The sequence below is a fragment of the Chelmon rostratus genome, chromosome 8, assembly GCF_017976325.1.
Source record: "Chelmon rostratus isolate fCheRos1 chromosome 8, fCheRos1.pri, whole genome shotgun sequence".
NCBI lineage: Eukaryota > Metazoa > Chordata > Actinopteri > Chaetodontiformes > Chaetodontidae > Chelmon > Chelmon rostratus.
The window spans coordinates 13,346,671-13,371,308 of NC_055665.1; the positions used below are offsets into that span (position 1 = coordinate 13,346,671).

A 24,638-nucleotide genomic window follows, 5' to 3' on the forward strand; every position below is an offset into this window, starting at 1 on the left:
ATGAATTGACCTAATAAAATTAGTTTGTTCAATGAATATAACATAGAAATTGTCCAAAGAGATAAATACATTAGAACAAAAGGTTTTTCATGTTTTCCATCAGAACTACAACAACATCATAATGAAGGGAGAGAAATATAATGCTTAAATTAACTTTTTTTGTGTCGAAAGAAACATTTCTTTTTCAGACTTTGGATTTTGCTGGGTCACTATGCCACTACTATGGTAACATACATTACACTGGTAACCTTTCAAAATGTGTCACACAGCTTGACTATGAAAATAATTTGAACATGGTACAAATTTCACTAGTTGCAGTATACCAAAAAGTCCTAAACAGGTCTCAGCCAATGCATCATGAAATAACACAGCTCTGATTATTTAATTTATGATTAACTGATTACGATAACAGCAAAGATGAGTGATTTGAAGTAATTTGACATCTTTTTTTGTATTTGTTATTTCCATTCATCTTACCACAGTTGGCTATGTGTATAAACAGCATCAATCCTGTGGAAAGAAGCATTAAGTGTGATATTTTGGTCTGTATTGTGTTTGGGAGATAGACAAAGAGAGAGAGTTGGGGTTCCCCCTCCTCTACGTTGAAATCAGCCTCTGTGAGTGGGTCTATTGCATGTTTCCACTTCTCTGCTTCAGCACCTTTTACCTTTGACATTTAGGCCTACCCCCCACACATTCTTCCCTCAGCGGATGCTCCATGCGAGGGGCCACAGTGAAACACAGTCCCCAGCTACAGGGGATTTCCCCTGGTGCAGTACATATGTTGCGTATGTGCGTGTGTGTGTATTTGTGTGCATTTGCCTGTCTGTCCACTTCCAGGGGACTCCCAGAGTTGCAGACTGAGGGGGAAGAACAAAGCTGACAGTGAATATCTAAATAGCAAGTCATCAAAAATGTTGGGTTTGTGTGCCTGTGCCTTTGTATTTGAGCTAGCGTGTGTGTGTGTGTGTGTGTGTGTGTGTGTGTGTGTGTGTGTGTGTGTGTGAGTGCGTGCGCGCACATATGTGTGCGTGTGTGTTATTGGCTCAGGAGGACTCAGGTGCTGTTCGTTTAAGTCTAATCCAGGAAGTTTGTCAGCAGGAGAGGAAGCCAGCAGGGAGCTCCGTTCACTTCTTACCTCCTGCATCTTACTGGTTTTAAAGCAGGTGTGATCAGCGCATCCTGATGGCTCTGTGGACATTTCTTTTTACAGCCGACATCTTGACTTGTCATAGTAGGAAAAGCTCAGGTGTTATTAATAACATTAGCAGTGGCTCTGTTCTATCCCACTGATCAATGACAGTGTGACAGTGAGCCAGCGTGCACAATGCCAGGACCCAGACTGAAGCAGCTAAATGGAACTCAGCCATGATAAATTTAATTATTTACACCTGTGCTTTTCTTACTGTGACACGTCAATGCAGTCCTGCAGGTCTTTCTTCACATGTACGAATTCTGCTACCATCATTCTGAAAGGGGCAATTTCACACTTCTGAATTAGAATAAGTTATGAACCCACAGCTAGAAAAATAGCTGCTATGAATGTGTGTGCGCATGTGTGTGCATATGTATGTGTGTGTGTAAATATGTTCTAATGGGACCTCTAATTAAAACTCTGGGGGTATCTGCTATCTGTCAGCACGGATCGATTGGCCGGGAGACTGACAGCTCACTGTGTGTGTGTGTGTGTGTACGCGTGTGTGCACACGTGCAAGTTTGAGTGTCTATTTCAAGCTTCAAGCAGAGCTCTCTGCTTTGTGGTCGTGTTATTTTACTTGTCACTCAGACATGTCACTGTCCTGGAAATAGGATTAACACATATCCGTTCGCACACACACACGTGCACACTCACATCACTACCAAAATGGTGTGAATGGTCTTTTCCTGCGTGCTGATCAAACACAGAGATGTCAGAATCCCTGACAGGAGTGTGAGGTGTTGGGTAGATTCTTGTCCGTCACATGTCACAAATACACACACACAGAAAAAACCTGCCGCTAAAAACAATTATGTTTCTGGTTTTTCAAATTTAAATTTCTAGAACATTTGGTGTCATGGTGTTATTATTATTATTGTTTTTGCAGCGTGTCTCCACTTGTATACTCACCCTGAACTTTACTGTGGTGCACTTCTTTCATTCCCTCTCTTTCTCACACATGTGCGTGCACACACGCACACACACACACACACACATAGACACTGACAGTTTCACTTCCACAGTTACTATCAATCACCTGGCTGTCTGAGTGTGTGTGTGTGTGTGTGTGTGTGTGTTAGTGCTCACGCTGTTGCGCAGGAGTGCGAGTGAGTGATGGCAGTGACAGTATAGACGGCATGTGCTGTGAAATGTCACCATGGCGATCGATGGTGTTTAACGAGGCTGGAGGCTGATCTGGACCTCATGCTAACATGAAGCTCTCTCCTCTCTCCTCCTCCCCCTCCCCACTCTCCTAATCCCCCTCTACTCTCTGTGAGGGCCCAAGGGTCCCTCGGGAGAGAGACGAGGCCTTTTACCTGTCAAGAGGCTTTTGTGTCTGACCAGACACACACACACACACACACACACACACACACACACACACACACACACACACAAACTTATTCTGCATAAAATCAGCTCAAATTTGGTCTTTTGTTGACTTTTAAAAAGTGTTGAAACACTGCAATATTTGTTGGGTTTTTTTTTGCATTTTGTGTGTCATTAAATTAAAAAAAGAAAATCAAAACACAGGACGCAGTCAGGCAGAATAATCAGAACTAGTTTATGATTTCAAAGTGCTGAACAGAAAATCCAGTGAACCAAAGAGAAAGAAAAAAATCGAACAGGAAACTCAAACCAAAGAGGGACATTGAAAAAACAGCAACTTTTTTTCTTTTTTTGTTTCTCTTCTTCAAAAAACAATGCACAACTCGTACCACAATATTTGAAAAAGCTAAAAACACTTCAAAATATTAGTTTTGTATATATATATGTATATATATATTTTTATTTATATCTATATAATTTGCTTTTTTTCATATTTCAAACTGCTGCCGTGAGTGTGTGAGTGGGTGTTGGAGGCCCAGGGAGATCCCCATAGAGCCGCAGTCTGAGACACAAACACAGGTCGAGCTGTTTTGACAGGCTATGGCAGCTCTTGACAGCTTAAAACACACCATGCATATGATCCTGGCTTCTCTAAGCGTACACACAAAGACAGTATGCAGCCATGTCCTCCACACTCTCACACGGCCTCCACAATAGAAACAAATAGAAAAAGAGCATGACTGCGGAATGTTTCACCCCTGGACGTACAGCTATCTGTCGAGCACCCTCCTCTCCCCGACTCCCCGGGGAGCAGGTAGGGTGTGTGTCTGTGCTTCTAGCCCTTCTCGGGGTTTAAGTGCTTCAAAAGCCAATTTCTGTCCATGTTCATTCCTCCGTACTCCTACTCGACCTATGATTCAAAAATGAGTTAATAAAAAAAAAAGATACTAGAGCAAGTTCAAGTCTGGGTGACTCAGTCATCAATCGTTAGTGCACAGTATCTCCTCTGCTTTCTAAAGCCAGACGGAGACTGTCTCTCTTTCTTTTAGCTACTGACAGTACAGGACAAGTCTTTGTATTAAAATAATTTAGAGTTTGAAATTAAACCGTTCCCTCTCCGCCTCTTCCTTTTGTGGTGAGATAGCACTTAAGAAATTGCACTTGGAATCAAGGGCCCGACTCAACAGCCACTTCCATGCGTTTATGAAATATCTGTGTCCCGCTTTGAGATGTTGCTGCGTGACTACACTGACGCTGTCTGACCTCTGACATTTCAGTACGTTTTTCGTATGAAAACGCACCCCTTCCTTCTCTCAGCAGGACGAACTAGAATGAACAGCGACTTGTGTTTCACTGGGACATCTTCAACTTTGAAAATGTTTGATCACACTGACATCTCCCCTTCCCTCTTTGCTAAGTAGAAGTCCTCAGCCTGGCCAGGCCGAAACACAGATAGACAGTGCTCATAAACCTCGGTGTTCTTTCTTTTTCGCTGAATGAGCTGCCGCCCAGACGGAGAGAGGACAGTAAAAAGTCACTTTTCCGTCGTCCATCTCAGCCTCGTCATCGTCCCCCACATGAGAAAAACAGGTGGTTCAAATAAAAAGTGGTAAAGCGTTAGAGCAATGGTCTTTTATACTGATGAAAAGCATTTAGTTGGTTGTCCATTTGAGTGAAAAGCATTTGATTGGCTCTCTCTGCCCTGCATCAGTCAGAGGGGAGTGAGTCTCTCTTCTGGATGTGTGCGCGTGCTCCTCGTGGGGGGGGGGGGGGGGGGGCTGAACAGGACGTGACGTGGGTTTTTCTCTGCTTGGTCAGCCCAGGCCATCAGTAGGGCAGAGTGTCCAGGAACCTGTCAATCAAGGGAGGGGGCGGTACCAGGTCCTCCAGCTTCAGGTAGAAGATTCGTTGAAGGCCCTGGGTCCTCTGGGAACGGAGCTCCGCCCTTAAACCCAGAATACGACTCAAAGGGGGCACAGCCTTGGACGAGGAGGAAGAAGGGCCGCAACCCAGGTGGTCTCTAAGACAACAAATCACTTTATTCTGCAGCTCCTCAACCCGCTTTGAATCCTTCAGACCTGGGACTTGCTCTGTGGATAGACAGATAGACAGACCGAGCTGTTAGGAGAATAATTCATTAAACAGCACAAAATTATGTCTATGGAAAAAGAGATACACATAGGCACATACATCAGAGCTCATTCAGCTGGAAGAGCATTAGCTACATCTTCTTTTATATTGAATTCCACCTCATTACCCTGTATGGCTAATGTTCTTAACAGGCCTTAACCCGTCTCACTCACTACAATCAATACACAGTCTAACCTAATAAGCCCCCTGCACATTGTGTACTCACACACTGTGTGTGTGTGTGTGTGTGCGTGTGTGTGTATATAGATATATACACACACACACATATATACAGTGTGCACACACAGAGACACAAGTAGTCCCTACAATTTAAGACATTGACAGAAACAAAAGTGCTCAACAATTAGCTGATTATTCTGCCCTGTGAGCAGCCAAATGAAATTAGAAGCACACACACACACACACACACACACACACACACACACACACACACTGCTGCCCATAGCAACTCCAGTGGCACCCGTACCAGGCTTAATGTGACACTAACTCATTCTGCAGAGAACAGGGTGTCCAGCCCCACACATGCACACACATGCACACACACACACACACACACACACACACACACACACACACACACACACACACACCAGCCAGCCTGTGCTGCAGGGAGGCTGTCGCTAAGACCGGTCTCACTTTGAGGTATCCATTATCTGAAGCTTATTTATTGTTTGTTTATGTGACTCTTTTGTTTGTTCTGTGTTTGCTGCTGCAGAGTCACTCCAGCCCTCCTTTCGCCTCGGCTTTCAGACCCCTCACACACTCCTGCTTCCCTCTCCGCTCTCCCTGGCCCTTCTTTCTCTATGTGCGCGAGCTCCCGGGGAGAGATCGATGACCGCCTTTCTGCACAGGCCACTCTGAAGCGGTCGATCGCCTGGTGGCTCCGGCGGCTCTGCTGTGGCAGTGCGTTGTGAGCTTTGCCGAGGTGGCAGAGCGCCACTGAGAACAGCGTAGACGCCATTCCAGAGTTGTGCTCCACGGTGGGCTGGTCGATCAGGCACAGAGTTAAGTGCTCCCCCAGAGAGTGAGGATGGAGTTGGAGGGCTTGGACGGAGGAAGAGAAGGTGGAGGAAGAGGAGGAGGCGGCTGGGGGCAGGGTGAGGTAAGGAAGCTTAACGTAGGGGGGAAGGGTGTTTTACACATCACACATTTATATACAGTTCCTAAGTCTGATGTGAAAAATAAAATGTAAACACTTAATTGTACAGGTGCCCTCCATCACCTTGGGCTACATTTGCAATTGACTATTTCTAATGCATTTCTAATGCACTCTACTGGCAACTAAATTCTTCCTCTTCTGTTGGGTCTCAGATGTGTGTTCACAGAGAAAGCTGTGACTCTCCTTTCTATTTTTCACAGGCGCAGGCTGATTAGAGGGCCAGGTGTGTGGCAGGTGCAGCAGGTGCTTCTGAGTATCGGGTTCTTGTTTCAGGTAGAGATGTGTGAGAACACGCATGCACATGTGTGTCTTTGAGCGTATGTGTGACGCTAGTGGATGTATCCACCTGATCACTGTCACATTGAATCACCCACCAGCGAAACTCTGGACAAAGGAAAGAAGGTGCATGTGTGTGTGTGTGTGTGTGTATATTTATGCGAAAGCAGCTCGTATGTTGGACGGTGTTGATGTGTTGTAGCGAGGGGCAGCTGACTGTAAAAACAGGCTGCTATCATCATTCACGTCACTGCTAATTTTATTTTCTCCTGATGGTGATTTTAAATCTGATGTTTTTGGCTTGTGTTCTAACCTGTGAGCAGCACGAGGGCGGCAAGGCAGGCGAAGGCAGAGGCGTCCAGGTTTAGGCTCTGGAGGTGGGTGGAGAAGTCCCGGATGGAGTCCAGCCATTCTCCAAACCCACGAAGGCACTGGAACCTGTGCAGCACCAAGCCGTTACAGAACACTAGTTTATCCTCTGACAGCATCGACCTGAGACATGGAGAGAAAAAGAGATGAAGACTCCGGTTAGACCTCTCTTGCAATGAAACGCTGCATTTTTCCCTCATTTATTGTAAATATGGCTTGAGATACTGGGGCAAGGAAACAATTACAATAAAAAACAATGAGAAAACCTGGCAGTATGCGCACTCACGCAGAAACGGGACACACATCAAACACAGGCATGCAGTTGATTAAGGTTGTGTTTTCCAAATTATAGCATTTTAAAACATTCCTGTGTTTCCTTTTGGCTGGGTGGGGTGAAGGGTTAGGGCAGAGGGCTGCTCGTAGTGTGTGTGTGTGTGTGCGTGTGTGTGTATTTGCAGATACAGTAGGTAAACTGTTATGGCTTTAATGTGCCCAGGCTGCGGTGTGCAGTGGAAACACAAAGCTTTAATGAGGAAATGAAAAGACTTCTCAGATGTACTTAGCCATCAGTTACTCACGACACACAACATCCCACTCTTTCACCATCAAGCAGAGAGGAAAGGAGAACAAGGGAGGGGAGGGCTATGACTAGTCTTTCTTAAAGAAGAGCGAGGCTTTCTTCAGAGAGCTGGTAAAAATGTTTAGTTGTCGGATCTCAAGAAGGCAACAAAGGGGTTGTAAGGAAGAGAGATGGAAGATCAGAACAAGGGCAGAGAGTGTGTGAACAAAAAGACAGATGGGGGGGTGAAGCCTCAAATTACACCCTGCACAAACATTGGTTAAGCAGTTTGAGGAGGGGATGAAATACCATTTATGTCCAATTATCCTTTATACAATTTAAAAGAGATATTCCACCCACCCTCAGCGGAATACGTGCAAACAGATGCTCGCACATCACCAGCTGTGTCAGTCATACATTAAACATACCTTGCCACTCTTATATGCACAAACATAAAAAATGATCAGAACTAGCCATCAATGGTCGTCCATGAGCTGGAGATAGCTGTACAAGTAGAGTTGCGGTGTGAAATAATAAGCAGGGATGGATGCAGGTGTTGGAGAGGGTGGAAGTGGCTTTCTCGATGTCTTGTATAGTTTAATGCTAATGGTTATGGTGGTTTGACCCCTGGAACTCTGACATTTCCTTTAAATCCCCCTTTAATGGCTTCAATGTTTAATGCAAACTAGAGCGTCTCAGAGTTATGGTATATTCTGGATCTGCCCACTGCTTTAGCGTGGTTATGTTTAGCAATGAAAACCCAGTATGACATTGCTTTTATTGCTGCATCATTATTTATAATGTAAAATTAATTAAATGTATATATGCAAAATGTGTTTTGCATATTTTTGTAACAAATTTCCCTCAAATGTAGCATAAAATAGCATGCACATTTTTAAATGCACAATGCTTTTTGACACTACGCATTTGAATGATGAATTGACAGACAGATGTGGCAAGGTGGAATAAATTAAATCTCATAATATAGACAAAACTAGACAGACAAGCAGCCAGGCAGATGCACAAACACACACACGCACGCACGCACGCCTGCACGCACACACAGCTGGATGTCTGCCACACATTCCATTCACCCCTGACTACACAGTCACCACGGCAATCAACCAATAACCACAGAAACTGTTTGGTAACGGGGTGCTTACAGCAATGCCGGCCCAGAAGAGCGGAGCAAATTTACTCTACACACACTGAGCACACACAGACGCATACACACACACACACACACTCACACACTCACAAACATACAGACATACACTTGTGCAGGGGTCTACAAGGCATCTGAGTTCAGCACAGGGTCACTGCAGGGCTGCGTCAACAATAGGACGTGAGTGTGGACCGCATCCTTGGCTCTCACGAAAGCACAAAATAAGACAGTGCTGTGTTTGTGCGTGTTTTCCTCTGTGCCGTGGGAGTTGAGCAGATGAGCAGTGTGTGTGAGCATGTGTGTGTTTGATAGAGGACCCTATGAGTCCACCGTTTAGCGTGAGTCAGAGTCCCAGTCTGATCCCCCTCCTGCTGGGACTGTGATGCCACCACCCAATCCTCTACCCACCCTGCACCTGGACCTACACTGGGAGGAGGAGAGAAAGTTGGGATTCTACATCATCAGTGTGCGTGAGTGTGTGTATGTGAGTAAGTGTGCTTGTGTGTGTGACAGTGTTGGTTTTCTGCCCTAGACAACAGCATAGACAAAAGGATGAGCTTGTAGCCCACCCCACCCCCCGCCCCCCGCCCCCCGCCCCTCCTCCCCATAAATTTAACCAGCCACATGCCTTACGAGAGCAGACCGGTAACCCAGGGCAATTCTGAGGCAAAGATGGGCAGGGGCAGTCATAATGGCACCACAGGTATCCACGAGCAAGACACACATGTGCTCACACAAACACACACACACATCACTGGATGCGTGAGGTACATGAAGTTGATTCCCTTTTTATCTCAGTCAGCTGAACTAAATATGTATTAACTTCCATCGCAGCCCTTTCCAGTTTCTCAGCTGACCAGCTTTTAGATGGAATTGATCCCGTCAATTCACAGCTCACAATGCTAGCACAGTTTTAGCCCGCAGAACACACACAGAGCTCTCTGTGCGTCAGATATCAGACGAGCGGAGCGGAACTCTGTGGGTGTAGCTGCTGTCATAGCTACAGACTCCATTCATAATTTGGTTCATATGGCGATTACTCAACTGCCCTCCTCCTACTCTGGAGATACACCAACACAGCAGCACACAACTTTGCCAGCACAGCTACACACTGTGCTGTGATGGTAAAGGATACTAAGTGCCTGTTGTGACGTCAGATGCCAAATGAGTTGCTGCTAAAGTCGTAGGCATGTGATGTTTTAGATGTGTGCATATGGATGGAGAGTTTCATGAGTGAAACTAAATGTGTTGAGGTTCTCATCGATGTGCTGTTTGCTCTGGTGCAAAACATGCTGCATCTCCCCTTCCTCACCTGTGAGCCAATCGCAGGACAAACAACTCCAGGAAGGCAGAGTCTATGAGCAGGTTCTGATCGTCACGCAGAAGCTCGGAGAACCCGGGAAGCCGGTCGGCCCAGCATCGCGTGGTCTCCATTGAGATGGTGAGCAGCCTGTAGAAGAGGTGGATGTGCTCGGCATCTGAAGAGGAGGTGGGAGGATCGGCAGCGCTGAACTGTGTAAAAAAAAAGACAGAGATAAACTACTGACTGAACTTCCAGACAGTCTGAGCACATACATTTCTCTAACTAAAATGAAAAGCGGGGTGTCGGGGGGTACCTGACTGTAGTCGGGGTCACGGGGCGTGCAGTGGGAGTAAGCCCTGAGCAGAGCGGAGAGCAGGCTGAGGGGTGGAGAAGGAGGAGACGCTTCCGTCTGCAGGGGGCTCTTTGGTTTGGAAGGCAGACGGCCTCTGCGCCCCTTCAAGCTATCAGTACGTACCACTGTGAACCAGAGACAGAGAGCAGACAACCGGCAAGCATGAGGACGTTGTTCAGTTGAGTCTAATATGTTTACACAGCATGCACAAAGATCCTCTATTCTCTAACTGACTGTTATCTGTATTCTTTAACGGTAGAATTATGACTGAAAGGAGGCTTTTTCCACAGGAGCTCTCCAACATTCCCACATTCCCTACACAGGAGGCGACCAGCCAGCAGATGGCAGTGGAGCTGTTCTGCAGGCTGCCGACGTGTCAGCGGCGTGTAGAAGCGTGTGTTTGTTTCAGTTTGTGTGTGCGACAGGTGAGAAACCTCAGGGAAATGAGGGCAGCGTGAGCACCACGCTGCACATCAGCAAAACATGCAGCAACAGTCAGTTATATCGGACGTGGTGACACAAATGGAGGGATGAAAAGTGTGTCTCTCTTTGTGTTTAGGAAGGGACAGGTGCTAATAGGTGTATTTCCTTCCTCCAGCAGAGAGACGTGTGACATGCTGCCACGGGTCAGGTCATTACCGGCCTGTTGAACCCTGAGTGCAGAGACAAACTTCATCATCGTGGGCTGGAGGTCAGATTTGTGTTGCACCGTCCTCGGGTGTGCTCGCTTGCATGTTCAGTAACTTTTCAGCAGGCACCAGGTGTGCGGTCACTTCGTTTTTCTTACCTTCCTTCACCATTCCGACACTCAGACACTTCTGAAAGCGGCAGTACTGGCAGCGGTTGCGTCTCCTCTTGTCCACAGGACAGTTCTTACTGGCCAGACACACATACTTGGCGTTTTTCTGCACGGTGCGCTGGGAAGAGAAGAGACAGGCATTCCGATAATCAGCCTCCAAACACAATCAACCACCTAATATTTGATTTGTTTAATTCAATTTCTGCTCCCCCCCTTCCCCATCAAAGAACGGAAGCAGAAGCTCGCAGGTCAGATTTTAATTACGCGCTGAAAGGCGGCGGTGACATCAGTATAATTAGATAAAATTAATTTTCCAACAAGCCTCGCCTGCAGGAGGGACAATTTTATTAGCGCCGGAGCCGACAATGGGGACCGAGCGCGTGGCGTGCTGAGGCGGGTCCCGCGAGACAGAGGGACAGCGGCCGCAGGAGCTGCCTGATCAGATTGTTTGTGAAGCTCGCGGGTCAGCTCGTGGCACCTCCGGGGCCTCGCGCATGGCGCCTCTCTCAATGGGCCCCGCGGGAGCTGTTTTCTCCTCGGCTGGCTCGCGCGATTATTACTGACCTTATTAAAATGAAATCAGAAACGGGCCACGTGGGGGGCGGGTGCGCTCTCCGCGTGGATGAAAGACAATAATAACAGAGATGATGGCGAATGCCTGTACACTCGCGTGCGCGCGCGCACAAGTGGGCCAATGCGTTTAGTGCTGCATACATTTGTTTATAAAGACAAAGTCAACTGCCGTCAAGGTAGAAGAGTGCTCTAATGCCTCCATTAAAACTTCCCTGGGCAGAGTTACAGTTAAGACACAAACTACAGTTTCTACCTTTATTACATTATAATGATAGAATGCAGGATAAGTGCATACATAACATGTTGTCAATCTTTAAAGGCGTCTTTGACAGAAGGATTCAAACTCTCGGGCCGACCTTTGCCTTGGGTGCAAATCTGTTAAAGCGAAACAATTACATTTGTCAAAAAAAGTTGCAATTTCACTATAATTACTCTCATTTTCAAAGTTTTCACACTTTACACGCTGTCAAGCTGTGACTAGTCAACTAGTGCACTCTGACAAGACAGCACCAGAACAAACTGAAAATGAAAGTAACGGAACACACGGGAAGTGTCGCGGCTTCTCTTTCCTTTAACGCCTCTAAAACACATCAAAACAAATAAATCCAATTAGGAACCCCTCGCGCCACACATGCCCGTGCCCCCGGGAGATCAATAACACACCAATTATTCCATATGCTTCGGCGCGAGTGCGGAACTGGCGCGTAATGGGCGCCAGCGCCGGATGAGAGTGGTTGCCATGGAACCGCAGATTGCTGTGAATGCCTCCTTGTCATCCCTTCAATGGTCAGTGACCCGTGAGCGCGGGGATAAGTTAGTTATGGTCATTAATGTGGTTAAGAAAAAACAGCATCCGTTTAGTGGGAGTCCGAAGCTGTATGACGCACATTTATTTACACATCTACAACTCTGCACCAAGACCAACACCAAGTTTAACTTTTGTTTGGAGTGATACTGTTGGATTTTAAGTGCGACTGTGATTTTTCTTCTTCTTCAGTCTCAACTTTTGCAATGAGAGCTTCTGTTTTTCTTGCAACATACTGGGGGTTCAGGTGAAAACGGTGTAAGCTCAGTTGACTGGTGGTAGGTTGGTTGGTTGGGGGGGGGGTCCCTCCCATCAGTGACCTCAGGGTCTAATTTACAAGATAGCTGGTTCCAATAAAAGCCTGACTTTGAAATGATCAATTAAGGCTCTGACAAATTAAGCTCTCATGAGTGAGTGCTGGCCTGTCTCCTGTCTCTCTGCACTGCTGCGTGTGTGTGTGTTTCGGAGGTTGGGGGTGGGGGCGGTAGCTCTTGTGACTTTGCTTTCTAATAAGCAGGATGGAGCATGACTGGCTCAGCAGACACTACATATCAGAGCTAATGCTGCGTAACTAACTGGTCTCTGATACTCATCAATAGGAAGCCTCCCTATGTGTGCAGGTGAAGGCAACACACACACACACACAGATTGAATTATCTCAATATGATTATCAAGTCTGTAGATCCATCTTGTTTTCTGTACATTCCCTACCTCTTTAGGGCCGCCTATAATAAGTGTTTGTGTATGAAGGGGTGCATGAGAGAAGTTCTAAGTTTAGTTTAATTCGTCTAATCTGTTTTGCAATTTATCATGATGTTAGTGGCTGAATTTGAAAATTTGGGGTTTGTGTGGGCAAGGACTTAACTGAAATGAAAAACGGTCAGTTAAATGTTGAAAGTGAGGATTGAAGAATGAGTTACATGCACGAAAACGACATTCACAAATGAACGCGCAGGCTTATAGACGCTCACATGCTGTGGGTGTTGTGGGAGCTGGATGGAGGCATGCAGAGGCAGATTCTTGACATGTAACATGCGCTAATAGCCGTGGCTTAAATTAAAAGCCTTTAGGGACTTTGTTCCCCCTTCTCCTCTCTCTGTGTCCTCTATCCCCTTGTCTCCTCTGCTACTTTTTCAGAGGCAATCAAACCTCTCTCTCTGTCTTTAGAGAAAGTACTTGTTAGTGGCAAAAAAAAAAGAAAAGAAAAATGTGTGTAGGCATCTGTGAGCTGATTTCCAACATTTTTTTATGGAAATGATTTAACTTTTATAACCTGATTCAAAGTGTTAAGACGTGCACATATGTCTGTTTACTCATGTGGGGGTGTTTATCCTGATGCATTTTTTTCCTGAATGAAAGAAATGATCAACTCAAATCTATCACATGTGCATTTAAGTGATAATGTTCCATGTATGTTACCACCGAGCTTGTCTTGCACCACTAGACTGCCACCTCCCAGCCTTTCTATGATTTGCATGCTGTGCAAGCAATGGAAAATAAGAATGGTGTGATGTGTGTATTTTCACTGATAAAAGCACAAGCTAAAGTCAGTCACTGGGCAGGATAGTGGGTGCATTAAAACAGGATGCTTTTTAGTGTTATTTTTTGCTTCTATCATAACATTTGCATTATACTAACAGCTGAGATTTTGAATTTTAAAAATTCTAATTCTGAATAGGTTCAGTGAATTAATGGAAACCAGTGAATGAACTACATTATTCTGCCGAAATAAACACAGGGAAAAGGAACCACTTTAAGAGGCTAAAATTAATTCACAGTGAAAATGTGTTTCAAATTGCTCTAATGAAATAACAATAATTTACGGCAAACCCCTACTATGGTTTAATGTGTAATAACTATTCAGGGATAATTAAATATAATCAGGAAAATATTTTTAGGGGACAATAAAACCATCAGGGTAATGGACGTAATGTGCCTGATAATGTGAAAAAGAGCAATGTGTGAAAGACATGTTTCAGTCTCTGCGTCCTGGATTCGGCGTGTCTGAGGAATGTGTACATGCGGCTGTATGAATATGTGGCTGTGTGCATTTGTTGTGTTTGCATGGCTGGTTGCATGTGCATGTGTGTGTAAAGGAAACATAGCGAGGTTTGACAGGCTGTGCAGCTGCTGAACGCTGCAGCAAGCAGACAGCCCGCGGCCTGCTGCCACCAGACGCTGCTTTCATTAATTACTAAATAAAAACAAATTGTGAAACTAATTGAAAAGAAGGATAATTCATTTCCACCTACCAGAGGCATTATTCAATTACCTCTGTGTTTGCACCCTCCTTCTTGCTGTCTCTTAATTTCACTCTCTTGTCTCATGCAAGCAATAGAATGCTTAACAAGTGTGCCAGAAAATGTTCTAATTCAGAAACTGCAAAGAAATGACCTCACTGCCACGGAGTGTGTTCTACTGTAATTTGAATGAACTATTCTATCACATGCACATGTCAGAGACGTTTGTTGTTATGTCTGTATTGTGTTTTATGACTCACACAAGGGAAGGGAAAATGAAAAATCTGTCTGACTAAAAAACATCTCTTGGTGACGTTGTGTGTGTGAGCACGTGTGCCATAACATGGGATGTGAGACAGCGAGTTGAGAAGTGTTAGGTTGAATCATTTGACGGACCAAATCTCAATGTGACTCATATCGTCCTGAGTATTATGTCAGTGAATTGTGGTCAATTTTGTGGCCGCTGATTCACAACAAACACGCTGAAAGGAAACTTAAATTTCAAGGATTCCTTCTCCACCAGATTCCTGCTGCATTTTATTTCTACGTGGCTGGGCATCAAGCATGGAGGGCAACTTACCCAGTTTCTCTGAGTGAGAATGTGTTTTTGTCATCCTGTGTTTTCATTTGACAGAAGCAATGACACACACAGACCAGGCTTACACACACTTTGCCCACATGGTTGCTGGAAGAGACGACCCCTGTGGGTGTGTTGTGTTTTCATAATGACTCTAAAGACGATTTAGAGAGCGCAGAGAAGGGTGCAGAGTGGGAGCGAGGCGGGTGCAACAAAATAGTTTCAAATGAATTACGTCGGTCAGTTTGCAGCTTGTTCACAGATAGTGGGTGATATTTTCAAGGTGAAGTTATCTATCTATGTGAGTGTGTGCATCTGGTGGCAGTAGTGGAAGAAGTACAGTACTCAGATCCATTCCTTAAGTGCCAGTAGCAATACCACAAAGCAGCAGCGCATCAGTAACAGCAAAATGTACTCAAAAGTAAAAGTACTTGTTCTGCAGAAACATGCGCCCTGTGACTGGCAAATGGTTATACATATCATTATTGGATTGTTAATACTGATGCATCAACATGTAAGCAGCATTTTACTGTTGTAGCTGCTCAAGGTGGAGTTACTGTAAGTACTTTATATACAGTACAGGTAGATTACTTCAGTGGTTCCCACCCGAGGGGTCGGACCCCTCCAAAGTGTCCCACGGTAAATCTGAGGGTTTGTGAGAAGATTAATAGGAGAGGAAAGAAGAAACAAATTGTATGTATTGATTTCCTGGACTGGAATCAAACTTTGTTGATGGTTTTAAAGTGAAATTGAGAGCTGAAAGTGCAACAATGCGTCTTATCTTGGACACTTATATGACTTATTAGCCTTGAATGGTATTTACCTTAAAGAAGCCCTTGCAGCCCTCACAAGTGCGTACGCCGTAGTGCTGGCAGGCCGCATTGTCCCCACACACTGCACACGTGCCCTCTCCTTGGGATCCACGTGGGGGAGGCGAGGGCAGGCTTTCTCCTAGTAGGGGGCCACAGGGCCCAAGAGCCAGGGAGCGGAAGGCGAGGCTGCTGCCCCCGGCCCCGCGGTGCAGCTGGTACATGGGCTGCTCCAGGGACGGACCGTGATGATGGGAGACCGAGGATGAGGAGGAGGAGGAAGAGGAGGAAGTGCGAACCAGTCCTCCACCCAGACTCTCATAGCCGCCGACGCTGCCACCACTGTGGGGCGGCGAGTGCTGGTAGAAATGTGGAAAGCGGGGCGACTTGAGGGGACCCGCATCCAAGCTGGAGCCCAGAGAGTGGGTGTGCGATGGAGGGGCCAGGGGGTGCTCCTCCCACAGGAAGGAGGTGCCAGGCTGGGGCGGCAGGGATGGGGTGGTGGGAGTGGAGGGTGGTGACTGTTTAAAGTACATGGCGGAGGAGGACATGGCCTCCAGTGGCGGAGCAGTTGGGTAGCTTTCCTCCTCCTTTTTGATGGTGGGCCTGTGCGGAGGCATCTGGTAGAGGCAGGAGGACTTGGGCTCGTAGCTCCCCTCCACAAAGACGTTGAAGCTGGGGAGGGAGGTGGTTGCGGCGGCAGAGATCTCACCACCACCTAGGTCCAGCTTGGTATAGTCAGGGGTCATGAGGTCAGAGCTGTAGCTGTCGCCCTGGTAACTGAAGGACTGGCCAGAGTAGGCTGAGCCTGGAGGGGCGGGCCCGTACTGAGCCTGCACACAGGGCATGTCTGCCGGGGAGACAGAGCACACACGTAGGTTAGAGCTGCGTGGCACATCAGACCACATGCATTCCAAAAAGTTCATTCAAAATGTATTTTTAGGGTGTTAGTAGAGTACAGCTGCACGGCAACACTCATTAGTCAGTGAGGAAAGTTTAATGACATTAATCAAACACTGATTTAAACAGAAAAGCAGATTTTGCCCACAGAAGCGCAATACAGGAACAACCCTACAGTAAATCTACAGGATACAGGCAGACTCTGCTGGAGGCACATGCACACAAGGATAGTGTGAAACAGGTTCAACAATTAAACAGTGAATGTTTAAAATTTCTGCACAGCTCTATTGGAACAGACAGTTTTTTCAGCTGTTGAGTTGTCAGAAATTTCGCAATGTTACAAAGGTTTTCTGAATGCACCTTTCAAGGAATATGACAAACTTTGCACAAATCTTTCCATTTGCTCAATTTCCTGCTTTAACACTTCTCACACTCCGCTGAGTAAGTAGAGCACAAATATCAGGAGCACGCACACACACAACCTCAAACCCTGCTGATTCTCCCGTTAGTTCAGCCAAAGAAGCTGCAGTTCATCAGCGCGCAATTCTGAGGCAAGAAGCAGTCAAAGCAAAGATCCAATCCACTCTACATACTGAAATGCTCTGTGTGTGTGTGTGTGTGTGTGGAGGGTTTGAATGTGTGTGTGGGTGTACTCTGGTTAGTCAGATGGCAAAGCAGATGAGTTAACATTAAATAATAATGGAACCCCATGGTGGTGCTGGATACTTGCTGCACAACCCACACACAAACACACACGCACGCACGCGCGCACACACAGACACAGATATTTTCTCTAACTGCTGCAGACGCCAGTCGGTATGTCTTGAGTTTTCCCCCCCTGATTTAATTCTGTCAGTCACAGCAACAGGCCACCACCTCATCATCTGCGCGTGTGGACTATATGGTCTCGTCTTATCAAACCCTTTACGTAATACACTCCACCTGCGTTTGCGTGCGTGCTCCTGAGCGTGCACGTGTGTGTGTGCGTGCGTGCGTGCATGCCGAGTGTGTGCGGGCTAATCAGTCATGAGTGTCAGCGCAGCCAGGGTTTTGTGGTGTTTGCTCGTCGCTCCCGAGCAGGGGAACTGTCAACACAGCGCTGCTCCCATTGACGCCCAGCATGCGCGAGCTCTGCCGTAATCGCCCCCATTCCTCGCGCGTCATGTTTGTCTAGTCAAATACGGGACATATCGGTCCTGCTGTTGTTAAAGCACTCACAAATACCTCCATCCAAACGGACTCACTAAGGCTCGGTCGGGGAACTAGAGGCTAATTTCCTTAAAGGTGCATTAAAGAAAAATGTCAGAAACAGCGGCACAAATACTTTTTCAACAAAATAAAAGTCTTGGGACTTCATAAAATCCCAATTTCTTCCCATTTATACTTACTTCTACTAATAGGCTAACAATAATAATAAAAAAAAAATCTGAAAATAGCCTACAACGTTTGCAGTCATATGTGCCTAATAGACTACATGAATGTCACTCATGGCGGAAGCAGACAGAGTTAGACATTAATTTCAGCCGCTCTAACACAATTAAATTATACCTGAGGGGCAGCGTGCGTTTTGTGCTGTGGGGGCTCGAAATGCAAAAGGGTGACTCAAAGCGTTAATTAAGTCAAAGAAAAACAATATGAGGGACACTCATCCACATAACTTCACTCATTAATTTATTCCTTCTTTTGTTTATTTTATATATCTGTGGGTCTTTTGATTAGGTGTAGTTTTTTACAACCTGGAGACATAAGGTCAAAAGAGAGCTGACCTCAGACTGGACCTGCTGAAAAAAATTTATAAGAAATCCAACAATTAAATTTAAAAGAATGTCAGCCTGAAACCACAATTTTCTTGCATAATGTTAAAGTTTAAGTGTAAATTATTTTTTCAAAATTCTCTGTTAAGTATGTCAGACACAGCGTGTACAGACAGACTTACAGTATGTCTCAATGGGAATATTAAGATGCTTTTTTTTAAATAGAGGATATGAGTCAAGCTGTAGGCCTACATCTGCTTGACGTCATCAAGTTTTTTTTTCTTCTACAAGTGACCAGCTCTTCAACCCACGTGGAAAAACACACATGGAGCATTATGGGCGTCATGGGGCTTTTCTGGGCTATACCTAAAGACTTTTATCAACTGATAAGGCATCAGAGGAAGAAGAGAGAGAGAGTGAGGCACGAGGGGGAAAAAAAAGGAAACCATGAGAGGAGGAGAGTGCTGTGGTGACCTGTGTGGCTCTCTGTGATGTGCCAGTAGGTCAAGCCTCAGATCAGTGTTGTGCATCAGTGTGTACGGTGAGTTTGAGATATTGCACCTGTCATATAAAGTATGACTGCTGCAGCTATATGAACACATGCATGCTTAAATACAATAGGTTTTCAGTTGAGTTTTGTTTGCCTGAAGAGACATGAAAGACAAAAAGACAGAGGCGGAGAAGTGCTGTAAAACAAATACAATATACCTGACAGAGGACAGTTACATCAAACTGTATGGACTGTGATGGTTTTCCGTGTGTATGTGTGTCAGGTGAGGAAAGAAGCTTTTGATGAGTTGTTTTTTCATACACACATTTACACACACGCTCATATTTTCTACACTAATGATGTTCAAGATGTCAACATGAACCTGTATATGTTCATTCTGCCAATAACATGCGCCCTTATCCTAAGGAGAACCTGTAAAACCACTTGTGTCTGCAAACGTCTCATCCTCTTTGTTGCTTTACATTTGGTGGTGTGCCTAGCCTTCACTCAGTAACACACACACACACACACCCATGCACACACACACACACTCACCAATACAAATAGACATGTATCAGTGGAGTGTCTTTATTTTCATGTCGCTGAGGCAAATCTGTAGGAAACCTTCGACACTCCAACACCACCATCTGTTTACCTTTATTACACTTGCATGCAAGCAGGTGTGTGTATGTGTGTGTGTGTGTGTGTGTGTGTCTGCGTGAGTGTGTGTGTGTGTGTGTGTGCAAGCAAGAGGACAGACAACCCAAGCAGAGTCAGACACAGGTGGTGCAGCATGGTGAGGCGAAGGGAAACAGTCTCTAACCTCGAGGTGTGCATTTCAACTGGACAAACTGCAGCTGTTCCAATAACTGAGTGCGCTTGTTCATTGTCAGAATGCCATAGATCTAACAAATAAAAACATGAAGTTGCAGACATAAATACAAAAACACAGGATTTTTTTTTGTCAGTGAATCATGAGATTAATTGTTTGAATTCAGTGGCCTCACACAAAGTGATTTTCACACACACTACACGCACATCACGCACAGACACAATTACACCACCACTGACCATATGCTTAATATCTATATTTAATCGTTCAATCTGAGGTTCTGTTTAATTTATCAGGGACAGAGATAAAATTATTGGGATATTGAATATTCATTTGACAAGTTGAGGATACAATGATAAATAAAAACTAACTGAAACAATACAAAAAAATAGTCATGATGAGGTCTGTTTTTAGTCATAAAGGCTTTTGAAGACCTTGTTGAGTCATTAGAGGGATTGATGTCTATGATCTATCTTTTTTGGATTTAGGTGTGCCTGGTATCAAAAGTCTCTTATTTCTGCCAGTTTGTCTAATGATTGAAATGTCAACCCAGTCCGCACTTGCCAGCCGACACACAAACACACTCATACACACCGGCACACGAGCTGGGACTCACGCGGCCAAAGAAAAGATCACCAGCATGATCAAAAAACTTGATGATTCACTACTAAATAAGAGCGAAAAGAAGACATGAGCTTAAATCTAGCCGCAGTATCTAAGTTAAATTCTGATCTAGACCCTTCGAGGATGTTTTGATTTATTTTTAAATAATACAAGGAAACATAACTAAACACCTATCACACCACATTGGACGTACAAAAACAGAAGTGAGCCACAAAAGGCGCACTAACTCCAATAGCATCAGCTGAGAAAAGAGATCAGTCTAAAGAAAGAAAGAAAAGGTATTAATTAAATTGAAAAGGAAGGGCTGGGGACTGTTCCCTACCTGGTGAAAGAGCTTCGCGCTGAATGGTGCTGGGTGTCCGGGGTTGAGGGGTGGCGTGGCTGCGGCCGGGACAGGGCTCCTGGAGCAGGGAAGATTCGGCGGGCGTCGCAGTGGAAGTGTCCGATCGCCGTGGCCCCGAGCTCGGCTGGGCGCGCTCTTCCGAACCTGTGTCTGGAGGAGAGATGTCTGGGTTACAGCCAGTCATGCGGCGGCGGGCTGAATGAAAAGGTGGGCGCCGTCATCTCCGCTCGGCGATCATCGTCAGGCGGCAAAACGCACTCACACTTAGACGTAAGCATTAAGACATGTTTTACTATTCTTTCCGACGAGCACTCTTTCCCAAACTTCGTTTAGCAAATTATAGGTGAGGGTGGACTTTACAACATTCCACAGCAGTTTAGCCCAGAGAAATTTTAACACGATTTACAGACAGCGAGCAACATTTTCATTTTACAACAAAAAGAAATGATCATTAGCAAAAAATCGAATCTGGCAGCTGAAGTCTGTAAATCAGATGAAAAGAGGCAGAGAGATGAAAGTGCATGAAAACTGCTGTGAGCACATCAGAACTAGATGTCAGTCGCCGAAACACTATAAATCATTGCAATTGTCCATGTAAATCCATAGGAACACAAAGGAAGAGGAATGTTTCCCATGTAAATTAAATCAGTTTTGCCAGTAAATATGACAGTGGATCCATGCAACAAAGAGAAGATTATGAACCACAACTGAGGACTTTTAGCTCATTTCAAGACTGACGTGGGCGAAGTTTCATTCTAACACTAAGCTGGGCTCCGTTATTAATATAATTTTAATTTTGAGCCAAAAAAAGGACAAATTCAACCTGACTAAAAACGATACACAACTTCTACAAATACAGACCTACAAAAGTGACAACTTTTAAAAAAGCAGTCTGTGCCAGTGCTTCCAGGCCATCGCTTTTCTTGCCTCTGATCACCACCGTATTCGCCTGCTCAGGGTTCATCCAGAGGGAGAGGGAAATCGAGAAATTTTGGAGAGTTGGACCTGAAACCAAACCAGCGGACTCCTGTGCGCCGTGCGCCTCCAACTCCCTCTCACTGCAGCAGGGCGCACTGTGGTCGCCGGATTTCAAGGCCCAGAGCGCCCCCTTTCTGTCACACACTTTTTTATGCACACACAGACACAGACACACACTCACACACAGACAAACACACACATATATTCTCTCTCTCTCTCTCTCTCTCTCTCTCTCTCTCTCTCTCTCTCTCTCTCTCTCTCTCTCCCTCTCTCTCGCTCTCTTTCTGTGCCAGACCCTCTGGGATACGGTCAAGTCGAGAGACCACTCGATCTCCCATATGCATCTCAATACTGTGTGTTGACAAGCCACAGTCCCCATAACCGACTCCCAGGGCTACAGGCACCTGCAGCCTGCTGTCGTCTCTTATCTTTGTGTCAACAGATCAAACTCGTCCGTTTGGTGTTTGACAGAACAGCCACTTTCCTCCAAACCCTGAACTTACAGACCAATCCTGGGAGGAAATATTGGACCTCTCTGAACTCATTTGATGGCTCGTGGCTCAGGACATGGCTGTTCTAACAAATGTAATGCCTCGCAGAGCCTTCAAATATGTTGAAATAAAGAAGAAGAAAAAAAACAAAAACAAACCAGAGTAAACAAACAAGTCAGGCTGTGTAACATCTATTTGATTAGGGTTGATTTGGAACAGTTAAGCCATTATTCAATTCTGTGTGGAGCCATTCGAGCGCAGAAAAAAACCTTTACGCCTATAAACACCAGTTGGTTCTAGCAGCAGCAGAAATAAGGTATTATTTGATACAAGCTAACAAAGCCTCATTCTTGCATAAACTTGTGAAGTTATTGTGCGTAAATGCGCTCTTATCACAGCCTTTGTGGAGGGGTAGAAGAGTGAAAATAAAGTGACACGTTAACTTATGAAAAAGAAAAAAAAACATATTTTTTTCTGCAAAGTGAGACATTCAGTCTGTTTTTGCTTTTTGTTTAAATGAGCAAACGGATCCCCTCTCCCTTTCTTCTCAGGCCGAGCCGGTCGGTGGGGCTCTGGCCCTGCGCGCACCGGTAACCAAGAGAACGACATAAGAGCTGCAAAGCACGCGCCCTGGAGCGCCGGTAGCCCCCGGTAGCCCCTCGCACCAATAACCCCGGACAGCGCGAGGCTTCCAGCAAACAGAGTCAGAGAAAAGAGAGGACATAAAGGAGAGACCAGAGAAATATATGAGTACTGTAAATCAGCCTCGAGAGGAAGACTGTCAGAAGTGCCTGCGTGCACGGCTGCGTGCGTGCGTAAACCTGCGTGTGTGAAAATAGGAAAGGTAAAAGCAGCAAGTTACTCAAGAAGGCTACCAAAACTTAACAGTAGTTTCTTATCATGATTGACATATAGGTAAAAGCCTTGGCAGCTGCTACACACTACAATATCTGTGTCTGGCATCAGATGTGTCGAAGAATCGTTTCATAGAGGGCTTCAGAAATATGATGTGGCTTTATGGTGAATCGCTGAGGGTGTTTTTCCTGCGATCAATGGGAGGAGAGGCCATGTCCTCACAGAGACAGTAGTGAGACTGCTGACATTTACGCTTGGCCACCAGTCAGGCGACAGCTCAGACTATATGACTCTTTGGAAAACAACTATCACATATTTTGCAAACCAGGGTGAATAATCAGATTGCTGCACAGGCTCAATTTGCCAACAATATGTAACACCCACGGACTTGCTATCAATAACATGTCACACAAACACACTCAAGAGCAAAACACCGTGTAAATCTTATAAATCACTCATTAACAGCACAGCCTCCCCAGAAAATCCTGCATTATGAGAAAAAAAAACCCAACCCACATGGCATGAAATCAAAGAGCTTTAACTCTCCTCTCTCTCAGCTCCTGTCTGAATGTAGGTTAGACTATTCTCCACTCAGACCATTAGCGCGTCTGACTCCACTATTCATTGTGTGAGTGAGAGGCATCTCATTTCCATGACAACCGGAAAGGATATGATACCTTCCCGGCGCAAATTAAATTCGAATTCAGCTTCATTTGCTCGCGACGGCGCCGCACACACCGACTGACAGCGCGAGCAGCTGTGCGCGCTCTGGAGCTCGACAATATCAACAGGTTAGACGCACAAAGTTGGACAAGCCCGACACAGATGATGATGTTAGAGCATACATCGAACACGTTATAGGATTTAGGTAATGTGAACATGCACACACGCGCGGCTGAGGGTTAATATGTTTTGGTTCAAGTACGCTATACGGAAGAATGCAGGCACTCATTCATTCACAGCTTACTTACTGGTTTGCTGTAGAGGTTCCGTCTTTACATGTGGTTATAACCTCGCATGGAGTATCCTATTTCCATCCAGAATAATCACCAAGAGTCGAGGTAATGAAGAGAAAAATGTAAAAAAAAAAAAAAAAAAAAAAAAAAAGTCCTCTTAGTAATATTGCAGAGAAACGGGATGCATCGGCGACAAAAAGTTTCTTCTTCTTTTTACTTTTCTGAAGTACACCAGAGAAGTAAAAAAAGAAATGGAAAAAATAAGAACTCCGGCTGTAAGGAGTGTGTCTGCGTCCGTTCCCCGTGAGCTGCGTTGTGTCAGTGCTGATGAGGTGCTTTGAGAAGTGTGGAGTTGTAACGCGGGTTTGTTTATGTGCTCCGTCTGAGGGGAGAAAGTCAAATAGTGCATTTTTATGTGGGCTCTGCTTCCACATCGTGTGGCTGGTATGCGCTACGTCAATGTGACGCCATGGGAGAGGTGACGTCACTCGAAGTAGAGCTCCCTCTCTCTGTACAGTACCAGACACATAAGCCCCGCGCGCCGTGCCAGAGAGCGCGAGAGAGACAGAGAGAGAGAGGTGGAGAGAGGATCAGAGAGAGCGAGCAGCGGACGCTTGGTTTGACGGTTGCAGGGGAGGAAGCCGACGGGGATCCGGCGGGCGAGCTTGCTCCGTTGCTGATAATGGCAGATGGCGCACAACTTGTGCATATGCCGGGAAGTTTAGCCCAGATTTTATTATTTCATTCTTCT

The 24,638-nt window shown here is 45.5% G+C and overlaps 1 protein-coding gene across 3 annotated transcripts; it reads right to left on the reverse strand.

Moving 5' to 3' along the window:
• Positions 1-2,749: 2,749 nt before the first annotated feature.
• On the reverse strand, positions 2,750-24,003 carry nr4a3 (nuclear receptor subfamily 4, group A, member 3). Of its 3 annotated transcripts, none has more exons than XM_041942233.1 (9): positions 23,903-24,003; positions 20,587-20,757; positions 19,632-19,713; positions 15,679-16,514; positions 10,649-10,778; positions 9,823-9,986; positions 9,519-9,718; positions 6,427-6,605; positions 2,750-4,617 (listed from the first exon to the last, which is right to left on the reverse strand). In XM_041942233.1, the coding sequence occupies exons 3-9, from the start codon at positions 19,693-19,695 to the stop codon at positions 4,355-4,357; spliced, it is 1,836 nt and encodes a 611-aa protein (XP_041798167.1). In that variant the 5' UTR covers positions 19,696-19,713; positions 20,587-20,757; positions 23,903-24,003; the 3' UTR covers positions 2,750-4,354. The 3 variants fall into 3 exon arrangements, with proteins under 3 accessions (XP_041798167.1, XP_041798166.1, XP_041798168.1); XM_041942232.1 differs by lacking the exon at positions 23,903-24,003 and adding an exon at positions 21,473-21,595; XM_041942234.1 differs by lacking the exons at positions 19,632-19,713; positions 23,903-24,003 and adding an exon at positions 21,469-21,604.
• Between the last annotated feature and the right edge of the window lie 635 nt (positions 24,004-24,638).

What these genes read in the sequence shown, in the direction of transcription:
- nr4a3 (XM_041942232.1), bottom strand. Translation starts at nt 21,571, where the DNA reads ATGAACCCTGAGCAGGCGAATACGGTGGTGATCAGAGGCAAGAAAAGC. An exon ending in GTTGAAATGCACACCTCGAG is followed by an intron (nt 16,515 to 19,631) that starts GTTAGAGACTGT and finishes TCTCCCCGGCAG; the next exon opens with ACATGCCCTGTGTGCAGGCT. An exon ending in CGCCCTCGTGCTGCTCACAG is followed by an intron (nt 4,618 to 6,426) that starts GTTAGAACACAA and finishes GTCTATCCACAG; the next exon opens with AGCAAGTCCCAGGTCTGAAG.